The sequence below is a fragment of the Oncorhynchus keta genome, chromosome 29, assembly GCF_023373465.1.
Source record: "Oncorhynchus keta strain PuntledgeMale-10-30-2019 chromosome 29, Oket_V2, whole genome shotgun sequence".
Lineage (NCBI taxonomy): Eukaryota > Metazoa > Chordata > Actinopteri > Salmoniformes > Salmonidae > Oncorhynchus > Oncorhynchus keta.
In genome coordinates this window covers 26,984,465-27,011,818 of record NC_068449.1, presented here as the reverse complement: position 1 = coordinate 27,011,818, position 27,354 = coordinate 26,984,465, and the positions used below count along the sequence as shown (strand labels likewise).

The window sequence follows — 27,354 nt, the reverse complement described above, 5'->3', positions numbered from 1 at the left end:
GTTAGCAGCATATACATCAGGAGCACAGCAGGAAGGGGATTAAACTCCTCTAAGCAGGCAACCTTGCACCAGGTAGAGCAATGTCATCACTCAGCTGGAGGGAGACTGGCCTTTTTTCTTCTTAAGGAAGTCCAAGTAACACAGTGAACAATATCCTCTCCACGTACTCCATACTGGGAAGAGGGATGTGCAGCACGAAGAGAAAGTCTTGCACCAACTTTCTTTGATATGTGTAATGTTTTTCCATCATTACCTAAACACAGGGTAAATGTGACTGGACTTCTCAACTTCCTCATTGTACTGGTCTTTGCTGATTGCATGAGATTTTATATGTTATAAAATCAATGTTATGCTACAGGTAGATTACAACCTCACAAAAACAGCAAGACGATAGCCTGTTTTCGGTGGGAGTGTTTCGCTATAGTAAGGCACTGCAGCTACTTATTAGTGCTGGCAGCAGCAGTGAGACAGTGGTTTCAATCTGATCTGGGATCTGTGTTGCTGATTCTCTCTGGTCTTATCTCCTCAGCCAGTCACTAACGAGCCACATGTGTGAGGATCTGTAAATTGGGCTGGAATGCCATGCCCTACCAAGTACAACCCCCCAACTCCACTGCTAGAGATAAGGGAGCTTGCTACAGCTGGGGATGTCTCCCCCAACAGATCTCATGGACAGGTTGGATTCTCCCTCCCCTTAGCCCCCCCACCCCTCTCTCTCTGTTTCTCTCTCTCTCTCTTGCTAAGTTCCTATTACTCTTACTCTCTTTGTCATCCCATCTGTTTTCCTTACTGTGCTCTAATTCACCTTTACTTACATGCAACTCAAGCTGCATCACAAGTCTTCCATTGACATTGATGCATGATTTACCTTGACTTCCTCGAGTTAGGATTCTGTCCTCAGTCATGTGTTACAGAAAGACCAGGAACGTAGCCTAGAGGTTACTATGCTCAAACTTGACATGTGAGTGACTGAGGTAAACAGAATATTTTAAACATAATATTGCTGATATCGGCAGGTACACATGAGTCACCATGGCTACGCACAGAGGAAGGGGGTACAGATTTTGTTTTCTGTCATAATACGCAGATAACTGGCCATTTGTGAGAGATCAAACATCACCCAACCCAAATGCCTAAAGGCTTTGAAATCAAGGTGTATTTGCATTGAGGTTGGTTTTTCCTATATCACCATATACAGTACAGTATATTCTCTCAAAATAGGATAACATCTACCTGAAACAGCATCTAGTTGGTTTCGTTGAATACTCAATGCATTTTTTACTTAAAGCCACACTGTCAAATGTGCATACCATCAAAGAGGAATAATTTATTTTGATGTAGTATTGCTCCATATGCAACAGTAAGGCTGTGTAACTAAATGGAAGTAGATTAACCATTTATGAGTAATTACACAATGGTGGGAAGGGAAAGTATTCAGCTTGACCAGGTTAAAGACCTTTGGAACCAAGGGGATGCTATCATGAAGTAATTTACACACTCAGAAAAAGCTGGATTTTACAGAGAGTGAAGATTTACGGAGATAGTTAAAAATGTGTGTGGAATGTAGGAAGTAGCCCATAAAGACCCGGGGCAGCACCTCAAGATGTCTCACAAACAGGAGTTACTGGTTGAGTTTTTCTAGACAGCTAGATGTTGATTGAGACAGGGTTACGGTGAGGTTTCAATGTTTCCTATCTATAATAGTCCCCCCCACCCCTGTCTTGAGTGTCTGAAAGCACAGTCTCACAGAAGCTATGATTGACTCATCTTGGATGTACAATTGAATTGCTTATTAAATAGCCAGATGGTAATATAATATCACATTTTGATTTAATTTTCAAGGGAGACTGTATTTTAGAAACATATGTGCAGCACATCTGTTGAGATCCTTCAGGTTGCAGTGTGTCGCACAGTTTTTGCACAAATTGACACACACAATGCCTGCATTCACTAGGCCGTTCTCTCCTGTTGGCCATCCCTCTGCAGCATAAATCAGAGAGCTAAGTGTGTCCCTCTTGTTGCTGTGAAGCTGTTGAAACCCCCAACTCACCGGGATCTCTGGGAGACGTACAAGCTGCCTTACAACCCTGGGCTAAGCCCTCAAAATGTAGGAAATTACCTCAAAGACTAAACAAACCAGTGCTATATGAAAGAATCACACCCTCTTTACTGACTTGGAACTTTTCGTCTTTCACTCTTTCTGCCTCTCACCCTTGGCCTTTGGAGTAAGAAAAGCATTCTTTCTCTCCAGTCCTGTGCCAGGTACAAAGCGCTTCAAAGCCGGCCCTCCACAATACAAGGCGACGCCGCTCACAGATTATGATTAATATGCGCACAAGTGGTGCAGATTTGCAAACGGACATTCGCTTCCTCCTCCTCGGAACAGCAAAAGATGGAAATATGAGTGGCTAGCTATGGGGACCTGAATCCCCCCTCCCCCTTCCACACACAGACACACACACACACAAACCCCCCACTGCCACCACCTCATCCAGAAAGGGACCGTGGCAGTGAGGAGATAGGCGTGAGTGATCACTCACAGGACAGGAGGATATTCGTACAGGATATTAACAGTTTTCTCATCCATATATTCCTCCCCAACCACCCACTGAGTACAGCCTAGAGATTACTCTCACTGAACATTTCCTTGAATCATTGTGTTGAGCAGAAATTAGCTATTCGGTTCGATGATTTTGTGTGTGTGTGTTTGTGTGTGTGCAGCTTGCGTGTCTGAATTATTGATGGACTCTCAAAACTTCTGAAATAGCAGCAATATTTTCCAGCGAGTGCAGCTTTAAAAAAAAAAGTTTTTTTAAAGTGTCCCTCAACTAATGTTTTTAATAAAAAGTTCATGCTGCTGAATGGGAAATGTAATGGAACGTAGAATCAAAGGCATTGGGTTACACTGCTCTCTGGGGAGGGTTTTCCCCATCTTTCACTCACATTTTTACCGTTATCATTTCTGGTATCCAATGAGCCATCCATGTTCTTCCCCATTATATTTTCCAGCTGTGTAAGATTGAGATGGATAATTGGGAGTTAGTGGGGGGGTGAGATAAATTCATCTCTGATTTCTTAGTCCTCGTACTCTTTCCTTTGAATTTTTGTTGAATGTTAAAACAATGATACTACACATGCCTGTGTGATACTACATGTCTGTCTGTGTGTTTTTACAGCTTGAGAAAATAGAAGGAACAGTGTTATACACTCAGTGGCCAATTTATTAGGTACACCCATCAAGTACCCGGTCGGACCCCTGTAGCATGAAGGGATGCACCTGGTTAGCAACAATGTTCAGATATGCTGTGGCGTTCAAATGTTGCTCAATTGGTATCAAGGGACCTAACGTGTGCCAGGAAAACATTCCCCACACCATTACACCATCTGTATCGTTGACACCAGGCAGGATGGGGCCATGGACTCATGCTGCTTACGTCAAATCCTGACTCTACCATCGGCATGACGCAACAGGAACCGGGATTCGTCGGACCAGGCAATGTTTTTCCACTCCTCAGTTGTCCAGTGTTGTTGATCGTGTGCCCACTGGAGCCGCTTCTTCTTGTTTTTAGCTGATAGGCGTGGAACCCGGTGCAATAGCCCATCCGTGACAAGGACCGAAGAGTTGTGCGATCCGAGAATCCGTTCTGCACGCCGCTGTTGTACTGTGCCGTTATTGGCCTGTTCGTGGCCCGCCTGTTAGCTTGCACAGATTCTTGCCATTCTCCTTCGACCTTTCTCATCAACAAGCTGTTTTCGCCCACAGGACTGCCGCTGACTGGATGTTTTACGTTTGTCACACCATTCTCGGTAAACCCTAGACACTGTCGTTTGTGAAAAGCCCAGGAGGCCGGCCGTTTCTGAGATACTGGAACCGGCGCACCTGGCACCAACAATTATACCATTCCTAGGTCACTCGTTTTGCCCATTTTAGCGTTCAATCAGACAGTAACTGAATGCTTTAATACCTGTCTGCCTGCTTTATATAGCGAGCCATGCCCTAGTTTTATGAGCCTAACCCTAACCTAATAAACTGGCCATCGAGTATGATAACAACAGCCTAATTATTTGTCTTGTTTTTCCTCTTTTATTTCAGCCAATGCTATGTACATGGGGAGTCAAGAGATGTTGGAAGTTCTGGAGAGAGACAACTTCACCATCAATCAAAACCTTGACAAGGTAGGAAACATACAGTATATATTTCATGTTTATTGTGATCTTGTTGGAATATACAGTGCATTCGGAAAGTATTCAGACCCTTTCACTTTTTACACATTTCGTTACATTACAGCCTTATTCTAAAATTGATTAAATATCAATCTACACACAATACCCCAAAATGAAAAAGGGAAAACAGATTTTTAGAAAAACATTTTTTTATTTTATTTATAAAAATACTTTATTTACATAGATATTCAGACCATTTGCTATGAGACTCAAAATTGAGCTCGGGTGCATCCTGTTTCCATTAATCATCCTTGAGATCAAATCAACAACAAAAACAATGTATTAGTCACATGCGCCGAATACAACATGTACAGCCTTATGTTGTACAACTTGATTAAAGTCCACCTGTGGTAAATTCAATTGATTGGACATTTGGAAAGGCACATACCTGTCTATATAAGGTCCCACAGTTGACAGTGCATGTCAGAGTAGAAACCAAGCCATGAGGTTGAGGGAATTGTCCGTAGAGCTCAGAGACAGGGTTGTGTCGGGTAACAGATCTGGGGAAGGGTACCAAAAAATGTCTTCAGCATTGAAGGTCCCCAAGAACACATGGGCCTCCACCATCCTTAAATGGAAGAAGTTTGGAACCACCATGACTCTTCCTAGAGCTGGCCGCCCGGCCAAACTGAGCAATCGGGGGAGAAGGGCCTTGGTCAGGGAGGTGACCAAGAACCCAATGGTCCCTCTGACAGAGCTCCAGAGTTGGAACCATCTCTGCAGCACTCCACCAATCAAGCCTTTATGGTAGAGTTGCCAGACGGAAGCCACTCCTCAGTAAAAGGCACATGACAGCCCTCTTGGAGTTGCCAAAAGGCACCTAAAGGACACTCAGACCATGAGAAACAAGATTCTCTGGTCTGATGAAACCAAGATTGAACTCTTTGGCCTGAATGTCAAGCATCGCGTCTGGAGGAAACCAGGCACCACTCATCACCTGGCCAATACCATCCCTACAGTGAAGCATTATGTTTTTCAGTGGCAGGGACTAGGAGACTATTCAGGATCGAGGAAAAGAAGAACGTCACAAAGTACAGAGAGATCCTTGATAAAATCCTGCTCCAGAGCTCTCAGGGCCTCCAACTGGGGCGAAGGTTTACCTTCCAACAGGACAAGACCCTAGGCACACAGCCAAGACAACATAGGAGTGGCTTCGGGACAAGTCTCTGTATGTCCTTGAGTGGCCCAGCCAGCCCGGACTTGAACCCGATTGAACATCTCTGGAGAGACCTGAAAATAGCTATGCAGCGACACTCTCCATCCAACCTGACAGAGCTTGAGAGGATCTGCAGAGAAAAATTAGAGAAACTCCCCAAATACAGGTGTGCCAAGCATGTAGCATCATACCCAAGAAGACTAGAGGCTGTAATCGCTGCCAAAGGTGCTTCAACACAGTACTGAGTAAAGGGTCTGAATACTTATGTAAATGTGATATTTCCATTTTTATTTTTAATACATTTGCTAAAATGTCTAAAACAAACTGGTTTTGAATCTATTTTAGAATGAGGCTATAACGTAACAAAATGTGGAAAAAGTAAAGGGGTCTGAAGAATGCACTATAACTCCATCCCGATATGGGCTTGATAAAGTTTACCCATAGATACAGGGTGAATACAGATGGTAAAACAAACATCTCTGGTGGACATATTGAGAAATGGACTGACATGTTACATGCTGACCACACCCACCCGCATTGCATGTGCGAGCGTTGCGAAATAAATGTACACATACATGTTATTCATTAATTTAGTCCAAATTGCTCGCACGCCAACGAGCGTCTGCATAGCCAGGCGCTAAAATATAACTTGGTTTTATGTTTACTGCTTGACACCCTGGGAAACCCCACCTCTCCCATCTCCTCATTGGATTTTAGGAGCATATACCCACATGGGTGATTGAAAGATTAAATGAGGTCCACACTCCAGTCAAAGGTGGTGGCTAACCGCCATATAAAGTCCACAGAAGAATAAGAAGACTGAAGGAGGAAAGATTACTAGAAGCTAACTAGGTTTCCCATTTTATCTGTGGATTATTAGTTGGAGTAGAAAAGATTCTACAAAAATCCCCAAAAAGGGAGCTTGTGCATTTCAGGTGAAATTACAACCCAATGTTTATGAACCCAGGACAAATTAGCTAGCAACAGCAAACTAGCTAGCTAAATGTCCATTAATGTTTCATGTGTTTCCACCTGTCCCCAAATTCATATAATTGGTTCAGAGTTCATTTTGATATTTCAACATGCTTGTCCTGATCACGTCTGTTGGGGATGGACAAAATCAAAATGCGCCTAATGGAACATGCGGACGCACGCACGCACATGCCCGGTCTAGTCAGCATGTTAATATAAGGTGTTGTTTGAAACACAGTGACAGAAGTTCTCCCATGTGCCAGTCCTTCAAAGTGTTAGTCCCTCTCTGACCCATTTAAACTACCGGAGGACCTGCAACATATCCTCCTACACACCATCCATTTACCTTCCCGTTACCTATTCACAGGGAGGTGTTGAACTCCTGAGGACTCTTGGCCCAATGCAGTGGAACACTTACAAACTGCAGTTAAGAGATGTCTCAGTTGATCCATTTTATTAGCCTCATAAATCTGCTGTTCATATACCCTCACGTTTTAATGTTTCCTTGTTGGCAGATGTGAATATTTTATGGGTTATACTCTCTGTAGCTATAACATTCTCACACATACACTCTCTTTTTCTCGAACACAAACACATACACAGTAAAGACAAAAGCCAGACATTAAATGGCAGATACTCCTTTTCTTCCTTTTCAAAGAGAGTGGAGAGTCGAGTGCCACATTCAAGCTGATCAAAGGGAGATAAGCTCTTGCTTTATAGTTGATGTGCAGAGGGTGTGGTCAGATTATAATAGCAGGTGTCACTGTAAGGATCCCCCTTCCACTCTCTCTATCAGGGTTGTGCTCAAATCAGAATTAAATTGAGGATGCCTCACATATTCCAATTAAATTATTGTATTTGAACTGAATTTGAATTAAAGTTTTTATTAAAGGCAATATAATTGAATTCAGGGAAATAGCACGGACCCTTCAAAAAGAAGCCAAACAAACAAAATGGTTGATGGAAATATATAATAGCCTATTCTTTAGCACTAAGGCTAAAGGAGTATTATGAACCCTGTTTCCAGAGAAAAGTGATATATTTTTTTGGTGTCTGGAAGTGTGACCTGTCAGATTCAATGAAACTCTCATGTTTTATGACTGAGTAGAATTTCTTTGAATTTCACTGAATTAAATTCTACTTCCTTTCACTCAAATTAAAATTCTACATCCCATGTGGTGTGGCCAATTCAATTGGATTTCAACTCATGAGGTGAATGCGAGTCAATTCCAAAATTCTGAATTGAGCCCAACGTTCTCGCTCTCTCTCTCGCGCTCTCTCTCTCTCTCTCTCTCTCTCTCTCTCTCTCTCTCTCTCTCTCTCCCACTTTATTCTGATCCATTTTTTTCATCAAGAATAATGAGAATCCCCTTCAGTGTGTGTGCATGCGTGTATGTGTTCTCGCTAGTGTACTCCTTCTCTCTCTGTGATATTAACCAGAATCCTCACAGAAGATGGGTGGAGGCGATGGATCTGCACTGGTTGACAGTCTTTAGACTTCATCTATTGTCGGTTAAAAAGGAGAATTAAAATAAGTGAATGAAAACCTTGGAATCTTCCAGTGCCAAGTGTATCCACAGATCAAATGGAGTTGTAAATTCATAATGAAAAGTGTTAATGCGATGTTAGTTATGGATATTTTGTCATTCCTCTGTTCAGCTTGTGTTTTACTATGGAGCCAGTGACCACTGGTGCCCTGTGCAGTATTATCAGGAGATCAAGAGGAAGTTTCCAGAGGGAGACATCAGACTGTGTAGTCGAGGAATTCGTCATGCCTTCGTCTTGGACGCAGGAAAGGAAGTGGCTGGTATGATCTTTGAATGGATCCGCGAAGATTTGCAAACATGGAGCTAGTTTCAAATACGGTCCAAGCAGCATGACAGTGTGACCGTGATTTAAAGAAATTGTCATTGAAATATCAATTGGATAATGATATTGTCGGTTTATGTTACCTAAATTAATGTAAAACTTTAAAGGAGTGATGACATCTGGTAGTGAAATGAAAGAATGAAGATATTTGTCCAAATCATTGTCAAAGCTCTTTAAGCACTAAACCAGTTCCCTAGGCTATAATGTGTGATTATAGCCACTACAGTACCATCACTGCCTTATAGTTACAGAGATATCAGGTAGGCTTCAACAACCACATAGTTTTTATGAAAATCCCAAAATTGACTTGTATTTTGACATTGGACCCCAAAACTTTGTTCTGTCTGTTTTCTTTCCCGATTTTACATTTTAAAATGAGTTTTTATTTCAATATACTGTATAGCTAAGTAATGCATAATGACCAAAACTTTGATAGGATTATTAATTCTAATTGTATTGATTTGCGTATCGCGTTGTATCTTTATTGGACCACCAATCATATAAATATGTATTTTTTGTTACCAAATTTCTGTTGGGTTGGCAGGCAATTGTGATACTTCACTTTGTAAAGTAATGGTATGTGTTTGCTGAAGAGGACCAAGAGAAATCAGCTGGAATCTATTCATACATTTGATTAGTTCATAGGTTCTTAATTACCCTGTAATGCAATGTAACTATTCAATCAAAAACAACATCCTTTTTGTTTTGCAAAAATGCACATTAATGTCAAACAAACTCAAAGGCATATTAACTCAAACATGCTTTCCTGATGCATGGAAAGAAAGAATGCTGTTTCTGAATGATTCCAGACACGTGTTGAACATGTTTGATTGCGCATGGCAAAATGTGTTGGCAGATCAACTCGATGGTTTTATTTGATTGATGTTTTTCTGTGTTCTGTCAACACAGCCTGATACAGATAACTTGTCTCCATTTCCTGCCCTACAGTGCAGTGCCGGAACAATGTGTTTTTAGTGCATGTTTGATCGAATTTTGCCATAAATCTGTGATGAAATAACAAAAAGGCATGTTCGTCATTCCAAAAGTTTAACTCCATCTAAAGTTGGATTTCCTATATTTTGGAAGTCTAAGAAAGTCTATTTCTGACAAAGGAATCTGCAGACTTAGTGTTCATCTTTGACCTCCAACCTCTGACCGAGCACTCCTTCCACTGTTGGCCACCAGCCACTGGTGATGTAACCATTTACAGGAAAGCTCTTCAAAAAGCCTTTCTTAATTTACGTGTTTGATGGGGAATCTTGGTTTATTAGTTGTCTGGATGTATTTGATATCTGCCCATTTTGAAATGCAAATTAATATGGAAGGCTTAGTGTTATCTGAAGCTTAGGCTCCTGTTGAATACACACTGAGACTAATGTTGTTTATACCAGTGTGATGGATGAGATCTGGGCGGAGAGGGAGAGAGAGTTACTAGATGGGGTTTTGTTCATCCTAGTCACGACAGCAATGCAGTAGAAAGGATTTCAGATACAGAGACTTAAGAGAAATTCATTAAACAAAGCCATTGGTGGTTGATCCTCTACAAAAAAAATGTTTTTTGAGTTGTGTAAATTTGGTTTTACGTTACTTTAGATTATATTGCTTTAAATTACTAATCATTATGTACCCTGTATTAACTAAATGTTTTGTAATTGTTATGAAATATATGAAATTAAACATATATACAGTACTTGTCAAAAGTTTGGACACCTACTCATTCCAGGGTTTTTCTTTTATTTTTACTATTTTCTACATTGTAGAATAATAGTGAATACATCAAAACTATGAAATAACACACATGGAATCATGTTGTAACCAAAAATATATTTTAGATTTTAGATTCTTCAAAGTAACCACCCTTTGCCTTGATGACAAAAAAAGGAAAATCCCTGGAATGAGTAGGTGTGTCAAAACGTATATATAATTATTAAAAAGTGATAGAACAAAAGCTATGTAAATATTTTGAATTGAAATAAATTAAGGACAAATATTTATCTGGGGAATGTATGTTCTTTCACATCCATTGACTTGCTTTGTGATTGCAGTGCCTCTACCTTCACATTTCCTTTGAAAAAAATAAAATTTGTGAGACAAAGTAATGTATCATTGATGACTAACTATTGGGTTTTTAAATTATATTTCCCAGCTCCACAAAGAAAGACAATGTAGTGGTGTGTGAGTTAATATTTGCTCTGACATTTCAGCATACCCTTTTAAAGCCATGGCATGGTCCCTTTATATCTAATTGCCCACAGTTCAGAAAATCCTGTGACTTTTTTCCGCCTCTTAGAAGGAGGGGTTAAATAGTCAATTTCTTCCATAAAAGTACAACAAGATGGCAATAGAGACAGACATGTGCAGCCAAAACACACAAGAGCTGATGCAGGACAATTATCCCCATTCTGAAGATGAAGTGGCATTTCCCTCAGTTGTGTTTTACAGAGGCAGGCACCAAAAACACTCCAGGGCCTCTATAAAGAGTCTCTGAGTAGGAGTTCTGATCAGTTTTGCCTTTTAAATCTTAAATTAATATGATTATATGGACAGAGGGGACCTGATCTCAAAATGAGTTTCTCACAGTGTATTAACATTGCCAGAATTGCAGTACTTTAATGTAAGTTTTTCTGAACCTGGAAAAATATTGGAATTTTACAATTTATTGACTGCTTACGTGAAGGCGATCTCTTTGAGTTTTGAATACAAAAAACAAAATCAGTTATTTGACAACAAAAAAAAACTAATCTTGGAAGTAAGAGTTTGCTTTTGTCAGAGTAAGCTGTCAGCCCTTTTTGGGTCAGGAAGGATGTGTTGAGCTTGCTGACATCTGAAGGCTTTCAAATTCTAGGACTATAAAAAAGAAAAGGTTCTTAATATGCCTTAGGGGAAAGTCATCTAAAATCTAAATGTTTTTTTGAAGGAGTTCATATTTAGTTTTTTCTTGATTTAAATAAACTCAAGCTCAGGAATGACACCAATGGATTGAACTCCATTGAAGTTCTGAGGACTAAATCTTGGTCTGAGCATTGGCTACACATTGTTATATCCCTCGTGGTCATCGTTTAGATTTTTCTGTGAATGGACTTGGCATGGACTGATGGCCAAGGTGCCTGTGCTTGCTCTATCAAAGATCTGCTTTAGGTAGATGTCATATCTTACCCAACCCAAACCCCATGCTGGTTTTTACTTATGGAAAACATAGATGGAAACATCTCCCTAGAGAAAACCATCACCAGCTGCATTGTGGAGACATTGGAAGAAAGAATCCCTGTGTAAACCAAGCCTACTTTAATCTCCCTCTTTGGCCCCATCAAAAGGAATGACAAAACCCCTTAATTAACTTATCCTTGATTTAAACCATGAGACACGGGTATTTTGTGGCGGGAAATGGAGTAATCCTGCCCTGGTGGTTTAAACTGTGGCAAAATCAAACTAGCATTACTGTGTTATGTCTCTTTGGTGGTGCAGGTCCCCTTGCGGGGACAAAAAAATACCCTGAAATATTCTGTATTTCTCCTGTTCCACCATCGTCTGCAACAAATCATCATTTTACAAAGTCCCTTTAATTGTTTCCCTTTGTTATGTTTTCTTTTGACATTGATACAGTAGCTTATTTTCAGCCTTCCTCAAATGTTTCTAACAAAATTACATCATTTAATTTCCAAATCCCACAACAACAACTACAGTGCCTGAAGAAAGTATTCACACCCCTCAACATTTTCCACGTTATGTTGTGCCTACAATGTCAAAGTGGAATTATGTTTTTGATATGTTTACAAATTAATTCAAATGAAAAGCTGAATTGTCTTGAGTCCATAAGTATTCAACCCCCTTTGTTATGGCAAGCCTAAATAAGTTAATGAGTAGAAATGTGCTAAACAAGTCACATAATAAGTTGCATGAACACTTTGTGCAATAATAGTGTTTAACATGATTTTTTAATGACTACCTCATACAATTATCTGTTTGGTCCCTCAGTCGAGCAGTGTATTTCAAACATAGATTCAACCACAAAGACCAGGGAGGTTTTTCAATGCCTCGCAACGAAAGGCACCTATTAAAAAAGCAGGCATTGAATATCCCTTTGAGCATGGTGAAGTTATTAATTACACTTTGGATGATGTATCAATACACCCAGTCACTACAAAGATACAGGCGTCCTTCCCTAACTCAATTGCCGGAGAAGAAGAAAACCGCTCAGGGATTTCATTATGAGGCCAATGGTGTTTTTAAAACAGTTACAAAGTTTAATGGCTGTGATAACAGAAATCTGAGGATGGATCAACAACATTGTAGTTACTCCACCATACTAACTTAAATGACAGAGTGAAAAGATGGAACACTGTACAGAGTACAAATATTCTAAAGCATGCATCCTATTTGCAATAAGGCACTAAAGTAAAACTGCAAAAAATGTGGCAAAGAAAGTAACTTCATTTCCTGAATTCAAATCATTCTATTTGGGGCAAATTCAACACAAAACATCACTGAGTACCTCTCTTCATATTTTTAAGCATGGTGGTGGCTGTATCATACTATGTGTATGCTTGTCATCGGTAAGCACTAGGGAGTTTTTAAGGATAAAAAATGAATGTAATAGAGCTAAGCACATGTAAAATCCTAGAGGAGAAACCTGGTTCAGTCTGCTTTCCAACAGACACTGGGAGACAAATTCACCTTTCAGCAGGACAATAACCTAAAACACAAGGCCAAATATACACTGGAGTTGAATGTTCCTGGGTGGCCTACTTACAGTTTTGACTTAAATCGGCTTGAAAATATATGGCAAGACTTGAAAATGGCTCTTTAGCAATGATCAACAACCAACTTAACTGAGCTTGAAATTTTTTTTAAAGAATAATGTGTAAATATTGTACAATCCAGGTGTGCTAAACTCTTAGAGGCTTACCCAGAAAGACTCACAGCTGTAATCATTGCCAAAGGTGATTCTAACATGTATTGACTCAGGGGGTTGAATACTAATCTAATCAAGATATACTAGTGTTTTATTTTACATGCATTTTTTACAAATTCTATATTTTTTTCTTCCACTTTGATATTACACAGTATTTTGTGTAGATCATTGACAAAAAAGGACAAATCCATTTTAATTCCACTTTGTAAGACGACAAAACATTTTAAAAGTCCATGGGTGTGAATACTTTCTGAAGGCACTGTGTGGGTTATTTTTGTCCCAAGGTCAAAAAGTCTGTGTTTCAAATCTAGCTTGTGCTATACAGGGAAGACCGTGGTTGTCACAGTTTTTGCTCTAACCTGTATTACTAAGGCTCTCAAAGTCACTCACAGGAAGACTCAAAGGAAGATTATTCATATTATTATGAATATAATATTTAATAAAATAATCTTTACAAAAAAAACTGGTGAACATAAAATGAGGATAAAAAGTGTGCTTACATATACTTTTTCAAATATATACTACTATAAAATATTTCCAAAAGAGAAAATAGCTGTTTACAGTTCATTTACAATTACATTATGTACAGACCTTTATAACCCATAAAATACATACATACATACATACATACACACAGTGCATTTTACATGAACACATATAAAACTAATGGCCGTCTAACGGTTAAATCTCAAAACATTTCCCTTCTCAACAAAATATGAACTTGACCAAGCTTTTCCTTGTACAATGATCTTTATACAGAAGCTTACATGTCTTTAAAAATATGTGGTTGACTTTCATACAATTTGCGTTTCTTGCCAGAAATCAAATACTCTCTAATATTCAATAAATCCAATCCATAAATGTGGAAAGGAGGAGAATGAAAAGGAAAAGGAAAAGATGACCTTTATCTGAATTTCCCTTGAAAAGCACGGGGAAGACATCACATTTCAATAGGTTAAAGCAGAATTATGGGGAAATACACATTGCATAGATGTTGTTAAGTACTTGGAATTTTATATCAGAATCCCAATTCAATAACGAACCAATGCTCTTACACAAACAAAACTCAAAATATATTTTGTCAGTGTTAACAGCTACTAACTTTAACATTGCCCAAGTCAAACCGCAACTGATGATATTGTTAAATTAGAATCAAGCATGCAGATCTCAAGTCAGAATACCTCCCACGGTGCCTTTGTAACAGGCCATCCTTGGATAAGCCGACCCAGGAGTCGGTCAGATGTTCACGACAACACTTTGTACTCGTGAAGCATCCATGAGTCTTGAAACAACATCCATCCTAACCATGGCACAGCTTTCACCTTTTGTTGCGTTAGAGTCTAGGATTTTGAGGCATTTTCCCCCAATGATCTTTACAACACTCAACACTACATAACATGTGTCCATTGTTCTTGGCAAAATTGCTCAAGCTTTGTCAAGTTGGATGGGGATCGTTGATTTACAGCAAACTCTGTCTTTCCACAGATTTTCAAACAGATTTAAGTTGAGTGGAGTCGCAAAATGTGCAACAAAATGTAACAACTGTGCAGGGGGAATACTATTTCAAGACAATGGACATACTAAGACAAGCTGGCTGAAGTAAACATGCAATGAAGTATGGAAAAGCCCAATCACTTCCTTGTCCTGCCATTTTCATGAAAATGTGTTTGGCATTATGGATCACAAAGAAGCAGAAAAAAACAGTCATACAAAGTAGCTGTAATAGGACACGCACACAAACAAAGTGGAAAAAAATACAAATGTATCTAATATCAAGGCATAGCATACCAAAGGAGCTACTCTCTGGACTAAATTAGCTTTTGGGGTTTATTTTCTGCCTGCCACTTTTGTTTTATTATCCTTTGCCGTATTGATGTAATTTAGATAAAGGGTATACACACTAATCAAGAAGCTCTTATGGTAACTATTTTCCACTGAGCAGAATGTCACTACAGTTGAGAAGATATTCAAAAAGGACGGTAACTTTGGTAGTAATGATGTTTCCATCAAAAATATGTAAAACAGGAATTTACAGGATGTTGTATCATTACACCCCCTTTTTCTTAATGTTTGGGCAGTTTTATGTTTACATTTAAATAGAAACTCTGGAAAGTTGATTCGAACATTGCTATTGATCAATGTATGTTAGGCGAATTCAATGATGTTTGGGGAGTTGCATTATAGCCATGTATCGGCCTCCTGGAAATGATGTGCCACTCAATTTCCTCTGCTGTTTGAAAATATAACACAAGCAGAGGATTTCTTGTTTGTTTTTGAGCGTAGTCCTTTGTTCAAAATGCCACTATAGTCCGTTTTGCAGGATTTTGTTTTAATTCATAAAGAACCAAATCGGTTTAACATAACCGTAAAAGAAAACCGTAAAAAAATAAACAATCTCTGGTTTGGACTAAAACATGGTGGAACAAAATGCATGAAAGCTGCTTTGGATTTTGGTTAGAAATGAAATGAAATATTTTAACAGACAGAATTCCAAACAAAAGAAGCAAACACTCAAATATGGTAATTAGTACATTACATTTGACTCACAAATTGTATATCAGTACAAATACTCCTGTACTTAGAAATGCACTAGTCTGTAGTCATAAATGATCAACTATTTGCCTTTTGTGCAAAAACATGGGAATATATCTATTTGAAGAAATAAAACTAAATGTACATAAATCTTGATACACCACACGGGGGTCAATGCAGACAGAATGGTTAGGTAACTTCAAATTCTATTCAAGAATCTTTGTTTGAATTTGACTTGGAATTACAGGAAATATAATGACATTTAAACTGAAACTCAGTGATATGACGTTACCACAAACAGCGTTAAATATATTACAGAGAGAGTGTGAAGCAAAAGGCTGATCTCTTTCACTAATACTATGACATATCTGCAAGGCAGTTCTCTCCTAGGGACACCACATATGATCTGTGCCTAGTTTACACTTTGCAAGTGGTTTTGTTTCCTATGTGTTGACTGTGCATATTTAGTTACCTTGTATTAATGTGATTCCACTGGGATTTGTGAAATAATATAGTGGGGAATTTACACTTAATTACCACCTTTGAAAAGCAGGTAATAACTTATTTCTTGCTGTGATACCTGTATGTTTAGGATGACAATGAACAAACACGGCAGGGAAGAGTTGGCTAAAGCACAAACATACACTACATGACCAAAAGTATGTAGACACCTCCTCATGGAACATCTCATTCTAAAATCTTGGGCATTAAATTGGGGTTGCTTTGCCTGTTGCTGCTATAACAGGCCTCCACTCTTCTGGGAAGGCTTTCCACTAGATGTTGGAACATTGCTGCAGGGACTCGCTTCCATTCAGCCACACGAGCATTAGTTAGGTCAGGCACTGATGTTGGGCTATTAGGCCTGGCTCGCAGTCAGCGTTCCAATTCATCCCAAAGGTGCTCGATGGGGTTGAGGTCAGGCACTGATGTTGGGCTATTAGGCCTGGCTCGCAGTCAGCGTTCCAATTCATCCCAAAGGTGCTCGATGGGGTTGAGGTCAGGGCTCTGTGCAGGCCAGTCAAGTTTTTTCCACACCGATCTTGACAATCCATTTCTGTATGGGACCTCGTTTGTCCGAAAATTTGGAGGCACGGAATCATCTAGAATGGCATTGTTGGATGTAGCATTAAGATTTCCCTTCACTGGAACTAAGGGGCCTAGCCCGAACCATAAAAAACAGCCAAGACCATTATTCCTCCTCCACCAATCTTTATAGTTGGCACTATGCATTGGGGCAGGTAGCGTTCTCCTGGCATCTGCCAAAACCAGATTTGTCCGTCGGACTGCCAAATGGTGATGCGTGATTCATCACTCCAGAGAACACGTTTCCGCTGCTCCCATAGTCCAATGGCGGCGAGCTTTACACCACTCCGGACGACGCTTGGCATTGCGCATGGTGATTTAAGGCTTGTGTGCAGCTGCTCTGCCATGGAAACCCATTTCATGAAGCTCCAGACAAACAGTTAGTGTGCTGACGTTGCTTCCAGAGGCAGTTTGGAACTCGGTAGTGAGTGTTGCAACCGAGGACAGATGATTTTTACGCGCTTCAGCACTCAGCGGTCCCGTTCTGTGAGCTTGTGTGGCCTACCACTTCGCGGCTGAGCCGTTGTTGCTCCTAGACATTTCCACTCACAATAACAGCACTTACAGTTGACCCAGCACTTACAGTTGGCCGCTCTAGCAGGGCAGAAATTTGACGAACTGACTTGTTGGAAAGGTGGCATCCTATGACGGTGCCGTGTTGAAAGTCACTGAGCTCTTCAGTAAGGCCATTCCACTGCCAATGTTTGTCTATGGAGATTGAATGGCTGCGTGCTCAATTTTATACACCTGAAGGGGTGTCCACATACTTTTGTATATATAGTGTATTTGGACCAGCAGGCTAACATGCCACTCTGGACTGAACTCTAAAATAAAATGGAATAGATGGAAATTACATCCAAAGACCAACACATGTTGCTGTTTGATCAATAGTATTTAGAAAAATCATGTGCTCTTATAATTCAGTACCTGGAGTGTTAAATGGTGAATTCCAATGTTCCATTTCCCAGACAAGGAATCCCTATGGACATTATATAGCCTATAGGTTCTGTGCTGTTGACAGGGAAATTAATCGCCATATCAATCAAAGTTAGCACGGGATCTGCTTGTTTAAGTCATGTACATTACCAGCTGTAGTAGAAAGCCTACTCTGCAAAAAAATGAAATTTCTCAGTTGCAAGCAATAATAAATCGGAGTCATGCCATAAAAATCTGCTTCAAATTCACCTTGTCGGCCTTCATTCATACCGCCTTCATTCATACCTTAAATGTTCCATATCATATACCTCTGATCTTTGCATAGTAATGATATAGAGTGATATAAGCAAATGCATTGTGACACAGCTATTTTTCTAAGTTAACTGTGTAAATGGGTCCTATAGCATATCCCTAACTAAAGATCACTGTTCCTCCAACTTGGGCTGATAGACAGAGGTTTCTACAGCAGACAGCTCCATGAATGGGAGACGTTTTCTGTCTTGCTAAAGAGATGCATAACAATGTCCAGATTTCTCAATACTGACAGCAGCATTAACTAAAACATGTCCAAGGGATGACAGTAGGGTCTTGTGTGATGCAATATTCAAAAGTCCTTTTTTTAGTTTTAGTTAAGAGCAAGCACAGTGGGAGCAGTTCAGTGGAACTCAAACTGTCTTACTATCTCTTCTGATAGTTAAGGATATCAAATCATTTACTCCCATGCCTCTCTTATAGGCACACAAATGTACTCTAACGCTGTTGTCATAACGCTAGAAGTCTGGGGTTTTGTTCATTTCAATTCATTCTGTCTGCTGTTCAGCAAATTAAAAACTAGGGCTGATATTTTATACACCTTATCATAAATGGATCACTAAAGTAATGTAATAGAACCAAAGTCAGAAGCATATCAGTTGTTTAAGAATGGGATATTTACTCAAGTTGACAGCATCGAACAACATGCAGAGCCAAGGAGACAGACAGACAGAGAGAGAGAGAGAGAGAGAGAGAGAGAGAGAGAGAGAGAGAGAGAGAGAGAGAGAGAGAGAGAGAGAGAGAGAGAGAGAGAGAGAGAGAGAGAGAGAGAGAGAGAGAGAGAGAGAGAGAGAGAGAGAGAGAGAGAGAGAGAGAGAGAGAGAGAGAGAGAGAGAGAGAGAGAGAGAGAGAGAGAGAGAGAGAGAGAGAAAGCCAGAGCATGTTATGAGTAAAGAAATGCTAAAGAGCTCATGAAATTAAATAGCAGCTCAATGACAAATTCTAATAAATTAAGCAGCAAATTAGATTATGTTCCACTCAAGTTAAGGCAGATCAGTAATGAGCATACTTGTCGGGACTTTTTTTCAGCAAATCACAAAATACAGTTGGTTTAGGGGGAAGAGATAGGGGAGGCCTGCGTTAACAAGCGCATCAAACCACCAATTGATTTTCCGACAAGACAATCAGACATCCCCCTCTGTCGCAATGCTACCTGCAGCCACAGCTCTCCACCACCATGTCCTCATACTGCTTGTAGACCACATTGTTGCCAGAGTCAATGTAGAGGATGCTGATAGGGCTGAGTTTGGAGGGGACACAGCAGCTGGGCGGGCTGGAGTCAGGGTCCATAGAGTTCATAAGTGTCTGAATGATGGCGTGATTTGTTGGCTCCAGGTGTGAGCGCAGCGGAAAGTCACACACGCCCTCACAGTGGTGCGCCTCGTAATCCAGCGGTGCGATGATCCAGTCGTCCCAGCCCAGCTCCTTGAAGTTGACGTGGAGCTGCCTGCGGCTGCATCGAGTCTTCCTGCGCCCGCTGCCTCCACCACTCCTTCCTCCTCCTCCAACACCGACGCCTCCTCCTCCCCCACCAGCTCCACCTATAGATCTGCTGGTCAGGGCAGTCCGGCGTCTGCGACGCCTGGATAGGTGACCAACCACGTCACCAGAGAGGTCCAAAGGATCCAGAAAACCCATGTCTCCTCGCACTGCCTTTATCTGCTCCCTGATCTCCTTGAACAGGTTTTCTTTCCTGCGGGTGCGAGAAAAAGCCACCAGCAAGGCCCTCTCCTGGGGCTGCCGAGACTGGCGTCGCAGCCCTACTGTAAGAGGGTTGGCTGCCTCTTTGGTCAACTCCGAAACAACCAGCAGGTCAAAGCAGGCCACAAGGAGGTCGTTGCCTGCTGCTGTCCTGTGGCTCCTTCGTCGAGCCTTCACGCTTGCCCACACGTCAAATACATCCCATTTGGGAGGCTCGCCATCCAGAACGTCGACTGTCCTGGAATCCAGCAGCCGTCTTCCAGAGTTCCCCTCAGACGGACAGGTGTAGAGGAGAAGGCGATAAAGATTCCTGCCCCATGTCAGCACAGGAAGGAGATCCAGCGGTGGCTTTCTCAGGATCCTCAGTTCTGCCTCCACAAGCTCATCAGTCCTGGACAGACTGGAGAGATCGAAGAGATAGCGCTGGCCACTTCCCCAGGAGGAGTGATCTGTAGTGGAATCAAACAAAGGCTAGTCACTTGAATCTAACACTAACACACACATACACAGTTATTAAAACACACCTATTCCAAAAGAGGATGGGGAACGCAAACCAAGCACTGGACGTCAGCTGACTTAAATCTCTTTGAGTGTCTGCGGCCATATGTAAACAAGTCTTCAACGTTTGGCAGGAACTCCCCTCTCCTTGGTCAAGTGCAGTGGCTCTCTACGCTAGACAGAAAGCCTGTGGCCATGAAGCCCTGTCTGTGTGTCTCCCCCTCGGTGGGAATACCGTTTCCACATGCAAGCAACAGAGCTGACAAAAGCTGCAGGAGCAGGCCAGGAGGAAAGCACTTGGCTGACCTGTAGGCAGGCTCAAGTCCTTGGCAGTATGTGCTAATTACACTGATTGAGTGAGAGGAGGGCTTGGCGAGACACTGGAGAAACTGAAACTGAAGTGGCCTCAGCTCCCTTCCTCTCTTCCTCCTTCGGTCCATATTTCTCAAAGAGAGAAAGTGGTGGCTATAGAGATTTGAACACACCAAAGTGATGGGGATGTACTGTATATTTGGTAGAATGTTTGGATTTCATATAGTGATGGGTGCACATACAGCTGTAGTCCACAAACAAACAGAAACCTGACACTCACCTGAATTATCACATACATGAAAAAAAAAGACAAACAAATAATATTGAAATAATTTCTATGCATCTGATATGTTAGTCACGTCTACGTCCTCCCTCCCCAGAGAATTCAGTTTGGCACGTAACAGCTATTCACATCATCAGCCATACCACAGTTGCAACCATGACGGAGATGTGGCAATTGGCAGGGGGGAAAGCTTGCTAAGAGGGAACAGACTATCGCCTAACTTTCAAAAGTTTTCATGTTGACATTCAACCCAAGCAAGAGGTCTTGGGATACGGTGCAACCTGAGGACGAAACCGCAGTTCCATGGTTAAAACATGAAGGGACTTTCTTCTCCAATACAGATGGGTAGCATAAGAATCCAAGGCCAGATTGTGGTGTCGTGTCATCGATGCATTATGGAAGGGACCTCAAACTAAAACGGAATTGTGCACAGTGAGGCTCCTGCTGGAAAAGGACATTTAAGCCTTTGTTGAGTGCAGATGATCTCTACCCCTTGTCCCCCTCTGAGAAAGACCAGCCAGGCAGGCTTAAGTGGAATACCCAGACAATGAAAGGTGAAGGGAGCAGCACTATCCTAGCAAATATCCGCTTGCAAGACAAAACAATGACATAACCCAGACTATGTTGTAATCTCAGTGAATAAAAGATAAAGCTGCATTCTTTTCATATATTTTGTGTCTACATGTACCTGAGGTGAACTTGCTCTGTGAGCTTTATTAATAGGCAAGTTAATAGGACAGTCAGTGCACACATTTAAACTCACACACAGGTGCACATTGACTTGATTACTTTGTTGGCAAAAGTAAATTTACATCAATAAAAAACGATAATATTGTCTCCTAAGACTACTACTAATTGCTGACTTTGAAACCAAAATACATGGAAACGATACTTCTCATCTTTGATGCATTTAAATGATTGTGCATTGAGACAGAAAAGATGTTCATGTCTGTTTTGGAATCTAGTTCAAAATTGTTTTTAATTACCTCCACTTTTACCTTCTAATTGTGTTTGTTCTTTAAAACAATTTTGGAATCCTCAAAAAGATTATGTAAAATGACTATAGTCATTTGAAAATAAGAACACATTTCTTAACACACAAGAATAACACACAGTTCTAACATATTTTGAGAGGAAGTAGAGAAATAATTCCTTGCCATAGGTCTACAAACCAAAATGTTGAATAATCATTGTTGTTATTATTATTACTATTATTGTTATTGTTATAATGTATAGGTTTACATGAACCTAAAACAGTGTCATTGTTATTATATGTACATGAAAATGTATTCCTTAAAAATCCCGATTAACAAATTGCACTATGCCCAATTTAAAAAAAAACAGTTTTGGACATAGTTTAGGTACTTGTATTCCTGCAATTTAATTTGATGGAATAGGCCTACTGACAGAGTATACTTATTCAAACAAATATTCTATGTGAACACCCGTTTTAAATTACAAGTATGTTTTTATCAGCAACACCTGGACTCGGGGAAAGCAGGCCTTCTCGAAGTGTTTAGCTCAAGGTGCCAGTGAGGTTTATACATCACAGATGTTGGAAATACGAGACATTTGACTTCATATTTCGTTGGAAGTATTTAGAGTATTTAGAAAACTCCCATTTAAATCTGAAACAAATGTAGGCTACCTCCCCAAACAGACTAATGTTTCAGTTGTAGGTAGCCTACTTAAGACTTGTTAATACTTTTCAATAACGCATTGTTGCCAACATGACAGATGTCGGGATGTGGCGTAGGGGAGCATTTCAAATGAATGCATTCATCTTAAAAAATAATGACTGCTGGAGAAGGAAATTGTCAAGCAATTCGCTGTAAGGTTATCAGGTTTTTCAAGATATTGCAATTCAATCTTTCTATTTTAATTAATGAGGGGAAATCATGTTTTTTTTAAATGGCATAAAAGTTTTTTTTAAAACCCTATGACAGACATTTTTCTAAATATTCCCAAATCAGTTGTCTCGTATTTACCATATCATTTTCCAACACAGACTTGTCAAGATAGGTTGACCTATAATACAGCAATTTGAAGTAGGCTATGGATATTTGGATAACTGATTGATTGTAAAACCATTAATCACAATTAATGTATTTGAATTGCCTTCAACCCCCAAATAAATGGCAACCACAATAAACCTACTGATTTCACTTTCACCCACCTTTTCCTTGATCCACGAAACTGGTCACGGTGTTGGCGAGTCTTGCGGTGCGAGGAGCACTGCTGTTAAGCCCTCTGCTCTCTATCTCAGATAGTGTCCTGTATAGAGATACCATATACTCATGGGGAACGATAGTATAATTTATCGGAGGGTCTTTCCTGGACACCGCTGTCGGCTCTCTGCGACTCCGCTCATCCAGATGTGATACAAGCCCGTTATCATCCGCACCGGAGGGGTACTGCAATGATCCAAGTACCGCTGCCTCCAGAATATTCCCAAAGCACAGGGAAAGCCATAGCAAAGGAACAGCAGCCCTAATAGGATCCATTTTCAGTGGTGTATAGCTGTAAATGAGAAAGTTGGACGGGTTTGATGACTTTGGAAACTCCCCTTGCTCTTTAGATTGTGTTAATATCATGGATTTGGCTGACACTGAGTGGCTACATTGTCTTCTCTATTGCACTGTGTTCAACCAGCGCCCCTAGCGAGGAGCAACAATTGTAGGATACTTTTTCAATCAAGATGCTTTGAGTCTCACCATCTTTCCCAGCCAAAGTATAGGCTATCCTACTTATATTTCGGTAACTAGTCTACTTAATAGGATTTATTCATAAACCGTTACAAATTACTGTATATGGGGTCTATGAATAGTTTATGCATCTGTAATAAACCGTTAAAACACATAGGTTGAAATTGTGTTCTTGTTTTTTTGTTCCTTGCCAAATAGTGAGTTTATGTGACTTCACTGTTGCACATTGATAATTAGCCTGTTATTAATGCCAATGTATGCAGCTAATCACAAGGACACATATGAATGTGTTCGTTTATTTCTAGATGCATAAATGATATTGGATTAATCTAATAATTAACCGTTACAGTATACCTATGTAAACTCTTTTATACATAATTTCAAGTAGGCCCTATACCTTAATGTATATAGTTATCCATTTTCAGTTATTCATAATATGCTGAGACATGTTGGAGAGGAAATGATCCATAAAGATCCTCATCTACTTTCAGTAGGGATGTTAATAAAAAATAGTCCTGCACAACAAATTAACACTTTTTACTGCCTTCGTTTTTTACTCATATTGTACGTGTGTAGGCCTACATTGCCATCTGCCGTTTCATTGAGGGTTTGCATTTCAGAACAATCTTTTAACCTGAACAAGCTCAAGACATATCGCATAACAATTTCACAATGTCTTGCCCGTCTGCTTATTGTTTTCTTACCATTCTTTAGTGTTTATTTATAAATACAATTATAGTACATACTATTGTTATTAGTAGCCTAGGCAAGTAATTAGGCTAGTAGGTTGAATCAGTTGTATTGTTACTAGGCAATTAGTAATTCTATTGTTGTTGGGCTATTATTGTTAGGTTGTTGTTCATATTATAAAGTCTTTATAACAGGTGTGTATGAGCCGACCCAATTTGCTCAGGTTGACTATAATAAGATGCTTAGTGGAGAGGATAACTTCTGCATACCGACAAAGGTCACGTTACTTAATCTGAGTGAGGGAGTATTCAAACACGATTCTAAATACCCTGATTTCTTGTAAGACCCCACTGGTGTAAATGCTTTCTTGATCGCGACATTTTAGTCTGTTACCTGTATGTTTTATTCGATTAAATGTCTGCCATCAGCTCTCTCCGCTGCTGAATGCCTTTATTAAAAATTCATACCCTAAAAATCATAAGCAAATAAATCACGCTTTTTATGTGCAAAATTAACAACGGAAACTGGATAGACACAAGCAACTATATCTACGTTGGAGCAAGGAATCTAAGTAACCTCAATTAGGAAATTCGGCTGCGACAGCGATTTAGAGCAGTACAACCAACGTTTTCGAGGATGACACCAGAGAAGAGGTACCACTCATATAATGCTGCCATACAATTTCCACAGGCCTTGCTATAATAAAAGCAACACATGGTCGAATATGGATGGCAATCGAAAGATTCAAGATGTACATTCGTACATCAGATGCCTGCTTTTACTCAGACCTCACTGTATTCAGGTGTAGCCTAGGATGAACAAGGCGGAAATAAAGCCATATTTAAAAAAAACATTAAGGGGGTATGAACATTCATTTTATCCTGTTATTTCATTTTTTTGAAGTCAAGCAACCTTGCAGTGAATTAAATAGGAGCTTCTTAGATGTGGGGGAAAATAGGATAAACATTGTGAATAAAACGTCAGAGACCTCAACAATGGTCATGAAATGTTGAATGGTTTGAAATACACTATCCTCCCTTTTTTTTGCATGCTTTGAATTAACAGCACTTGAAACAATCCCTGATCAAGTCCCTGTGTAAAGAGAGCATCTGGAAAGGCCTGCTGCTCTCCATGCTCATGTATGGCTGCAAAGGAGCAATGTTGTGGTGCCATTTCACCAAGTTGACCCGCCTCACCTTTGACAGTGCCTTCAAAGGGAATTCCATGATGTAGCATGACAGCCCCTGTTCTGATGGCTACATCTACACCCCTCTGGCCTACTACTACACCTACTCATGCTCTACCTGCTCTACCTAGTGGAGTGCTGGCACCATGACAAGAGTGAGCTGCAGCATAAAATGGGACGTGGAAGGCATTTATGAACGTTTTCAAAGGATGCAGCAAGCTAAACCCTGCATCTGGTGGAAGACCATTAGCTACCACTATGTTAGACAGACCCGGCAGGTCACACGCTACCGTAATGGGGACGCCTACACCAGCACCCAGGTCTACCAATAATGGGTCAACGCCCATGTGGCTGAGGCGGAATATGACAACGTTCACTGTGGGGTGAAGGACATCTCAAAACAACTGCATGGCCCCACTCACAGACCTGAGGTTCACTGAGTGTTTTAGTTTTGCTAATGTGGAGTCTGAGAAGTACCTCACCCAAAGAGCAAGGTTCTTCACAACGAGGAGCTAGATGACTGTATGGAGGTATGGGAGGATGCACCTGAAGGACATCAACTTAAAGGAGTGTGTGATTGTGTTTTCTCACCCTGACCACTGTCCATGGTATGGTGTCTCATCATGAGTTCTGGGCGGAATAATTTCTTACCTTCTCATGGCCCCTGAGAGTTGTCACAGAGTAACACACTGCCTACGTCTATTACCGTGTAGAGAAGCTCTTCGGAGCGGATTACATCCCTGCGACCCCTCTCGACAAATTCCCTTACAGCCACCTGATCCCCCGGGTTAACACAATCGACAGAACAGATCTGGAGTGGCACATCCGTTCCAACCAGCAGCTGGTGCCTAGCTACTCTGAGGCTTGTCTCATGGAAATGGCCCAGTGCTCCTCTGGTGGCTTCAGACAGAACTGCAAGCGCTGCCAATGGGCAATGAGCAGCTCCTCCGTTTTCTCCAGCAGTGCCCTCAGCTTATGTACCGGCATTAGCCCGCGCGTCGTCCAGGTGTCCTACAGCGACAGTCGCTTCTCCTTGGGCCGGCGTTATTGCTCTCAGCACAGCTGTTTCTGGAGGAGTAGAAACAGTTTGGATGAGCAGTTGAGTCCCAGTGAGAACATCCACTGCCTGTCCGGACACCTAAGCACTGACGACGAGGACCCCCCTGGATTACCAGGATGCTCTCTGCTTCCCAGTGCTCATTGTCCACTGTAGTGACAACTGCCACAATTATGTCCACTGCAGGGAGAACTACCACAATCGCAGGTCCTTTCATAGGAATGGCTCCAATGTGGAGACCTCCCTTGGACAATGCAGTGTATTCACAGAAACCATGACTTTGTGTATGAACAAAGATGTATGTCCGCAGGAAACTAACAACTCCTGAAAACCGCATAGCATAAGATTGTTAATGGGTCTGTGTATATGCAAATCTTAGGTGATTAGTTCCTCAATACCTTTTAACTAGAAATCTCTATTGGTTACATTTTGGCTGTGATAACAAAAAAATGTGGAGATGTTACCAAAAAGAGAATTAGAGGGAGCATACTTAATTTCACACAGGACACCGGATAAGACATGAGAAATACTCCAGATTTAACAGACTGACCCTAGCCCCCCAACACATAAGCTATTGCAGCATAAATACTGGAGCCTGGAGGATGTTTCTACAACTTGATTAGAGTCCACCTGTGGTAAATTCAATTGATTGGACATGATTTGGAAAGGCACACACCTGTCTATATAAAGTCCCACAGTTGACAGTGGAAGTCAGAGCATAAACCAAGCCATGAGGTCCGAGACAGGATTGTGTCGAGGCACAGATCTGGGGAAGGGTACCAAAATATTTCTGCAGCATTGAAGGTCCCCAAGAACACAGTGGCCTCCATCATTCTTAAATGGAAGAAGTTTAGAACCCCCAAGACTTCCTAGAGATGGCCGACCGGTCAAACTGAGCAATCAGGGGAGAAGGGCCTTGGTCAGGG

At 40.8% G+C, this 27,354-nt stretch overlaps 2 protein-coding genes and 1 pseudogene across 2 annotated transcripts in view; 2 read left to right on the top strand and 1 right to left on the bottom strand.

The window, feature by feature from the left end:
* The window catches only part of ldah (lipid droplet associated hydrolase), a 60,992-nt gene extending 50,777 nt beyond the window's left edge, over nucleotides 1-10,215 (top strand). The window contains exons 6-7 of the mRNA XM_035743164.2: nucleotides 4,094-4,176; nucleotides 8,012-10,215. Of these exons, the coding sequence (XP_035599057.1) occupies nucleotides 4,094-4,176; nucleotides 8,012-8,206 (278 nt within the window). The 3' untranslated portion in view covers nucleotides 8,207-10,215. The remainder of the gene's footprint in view (nucleotides 1-4,093; nucleotides 4,177-8,011) is intronic.
* An 8,615-nt stretch (nucleotides 10,216-18,830) lies between these two features.
* Nucleotides 18,831-23,388, bottom strand: LOC118362051 (growth/differentiation factor 6-A-like). The gene is made up of 2 exons (XM_035742259.2): nucleotides 22,967-23,388; nucleotides 18,831-20,146 (listed from the first exon to the last, which is right to left on the bottom strand). Exons 1-2 carry the CDS (start codon nucleotides 23,382-23,384, stop codon nucleotides 19,146-19,148), a joined length of 1,419 nt encoding a protein of 472 aa, XP_035598152.2. The 5' UTR covers nucleotides 23,385-23,388; the 3' UTR covers nucleotides 18,831-19,145.
* Nucleotides 23,389-24,909: 1,521 nt separating this feature from the next.
* Nucleotides 24,910-26,756, top strand: LOC118362183 (transmembrane protein 151B-like; annotated as a pseudogene).
* The last annotated feature ends 598 nt before the right edge of the window (nucleotides 26,757-27,354 follow it).

Coding starts and splice junctions, on each gene's coding strand:
- LOC118362051 (XM_035742259.2), bottom strand. CDS start 23,384: ATGATATTAACACAATCTAAAGAGCAAGGGGAGTTTCCAAAGTCATCA. Junction 20,147..22,966: donor TTTCGTGGATCAAGGAAAAG/GTGGGTGAAAGT, acceptor ATTCCACTACAG/ATCACTCCTCCTGGGGAAGT.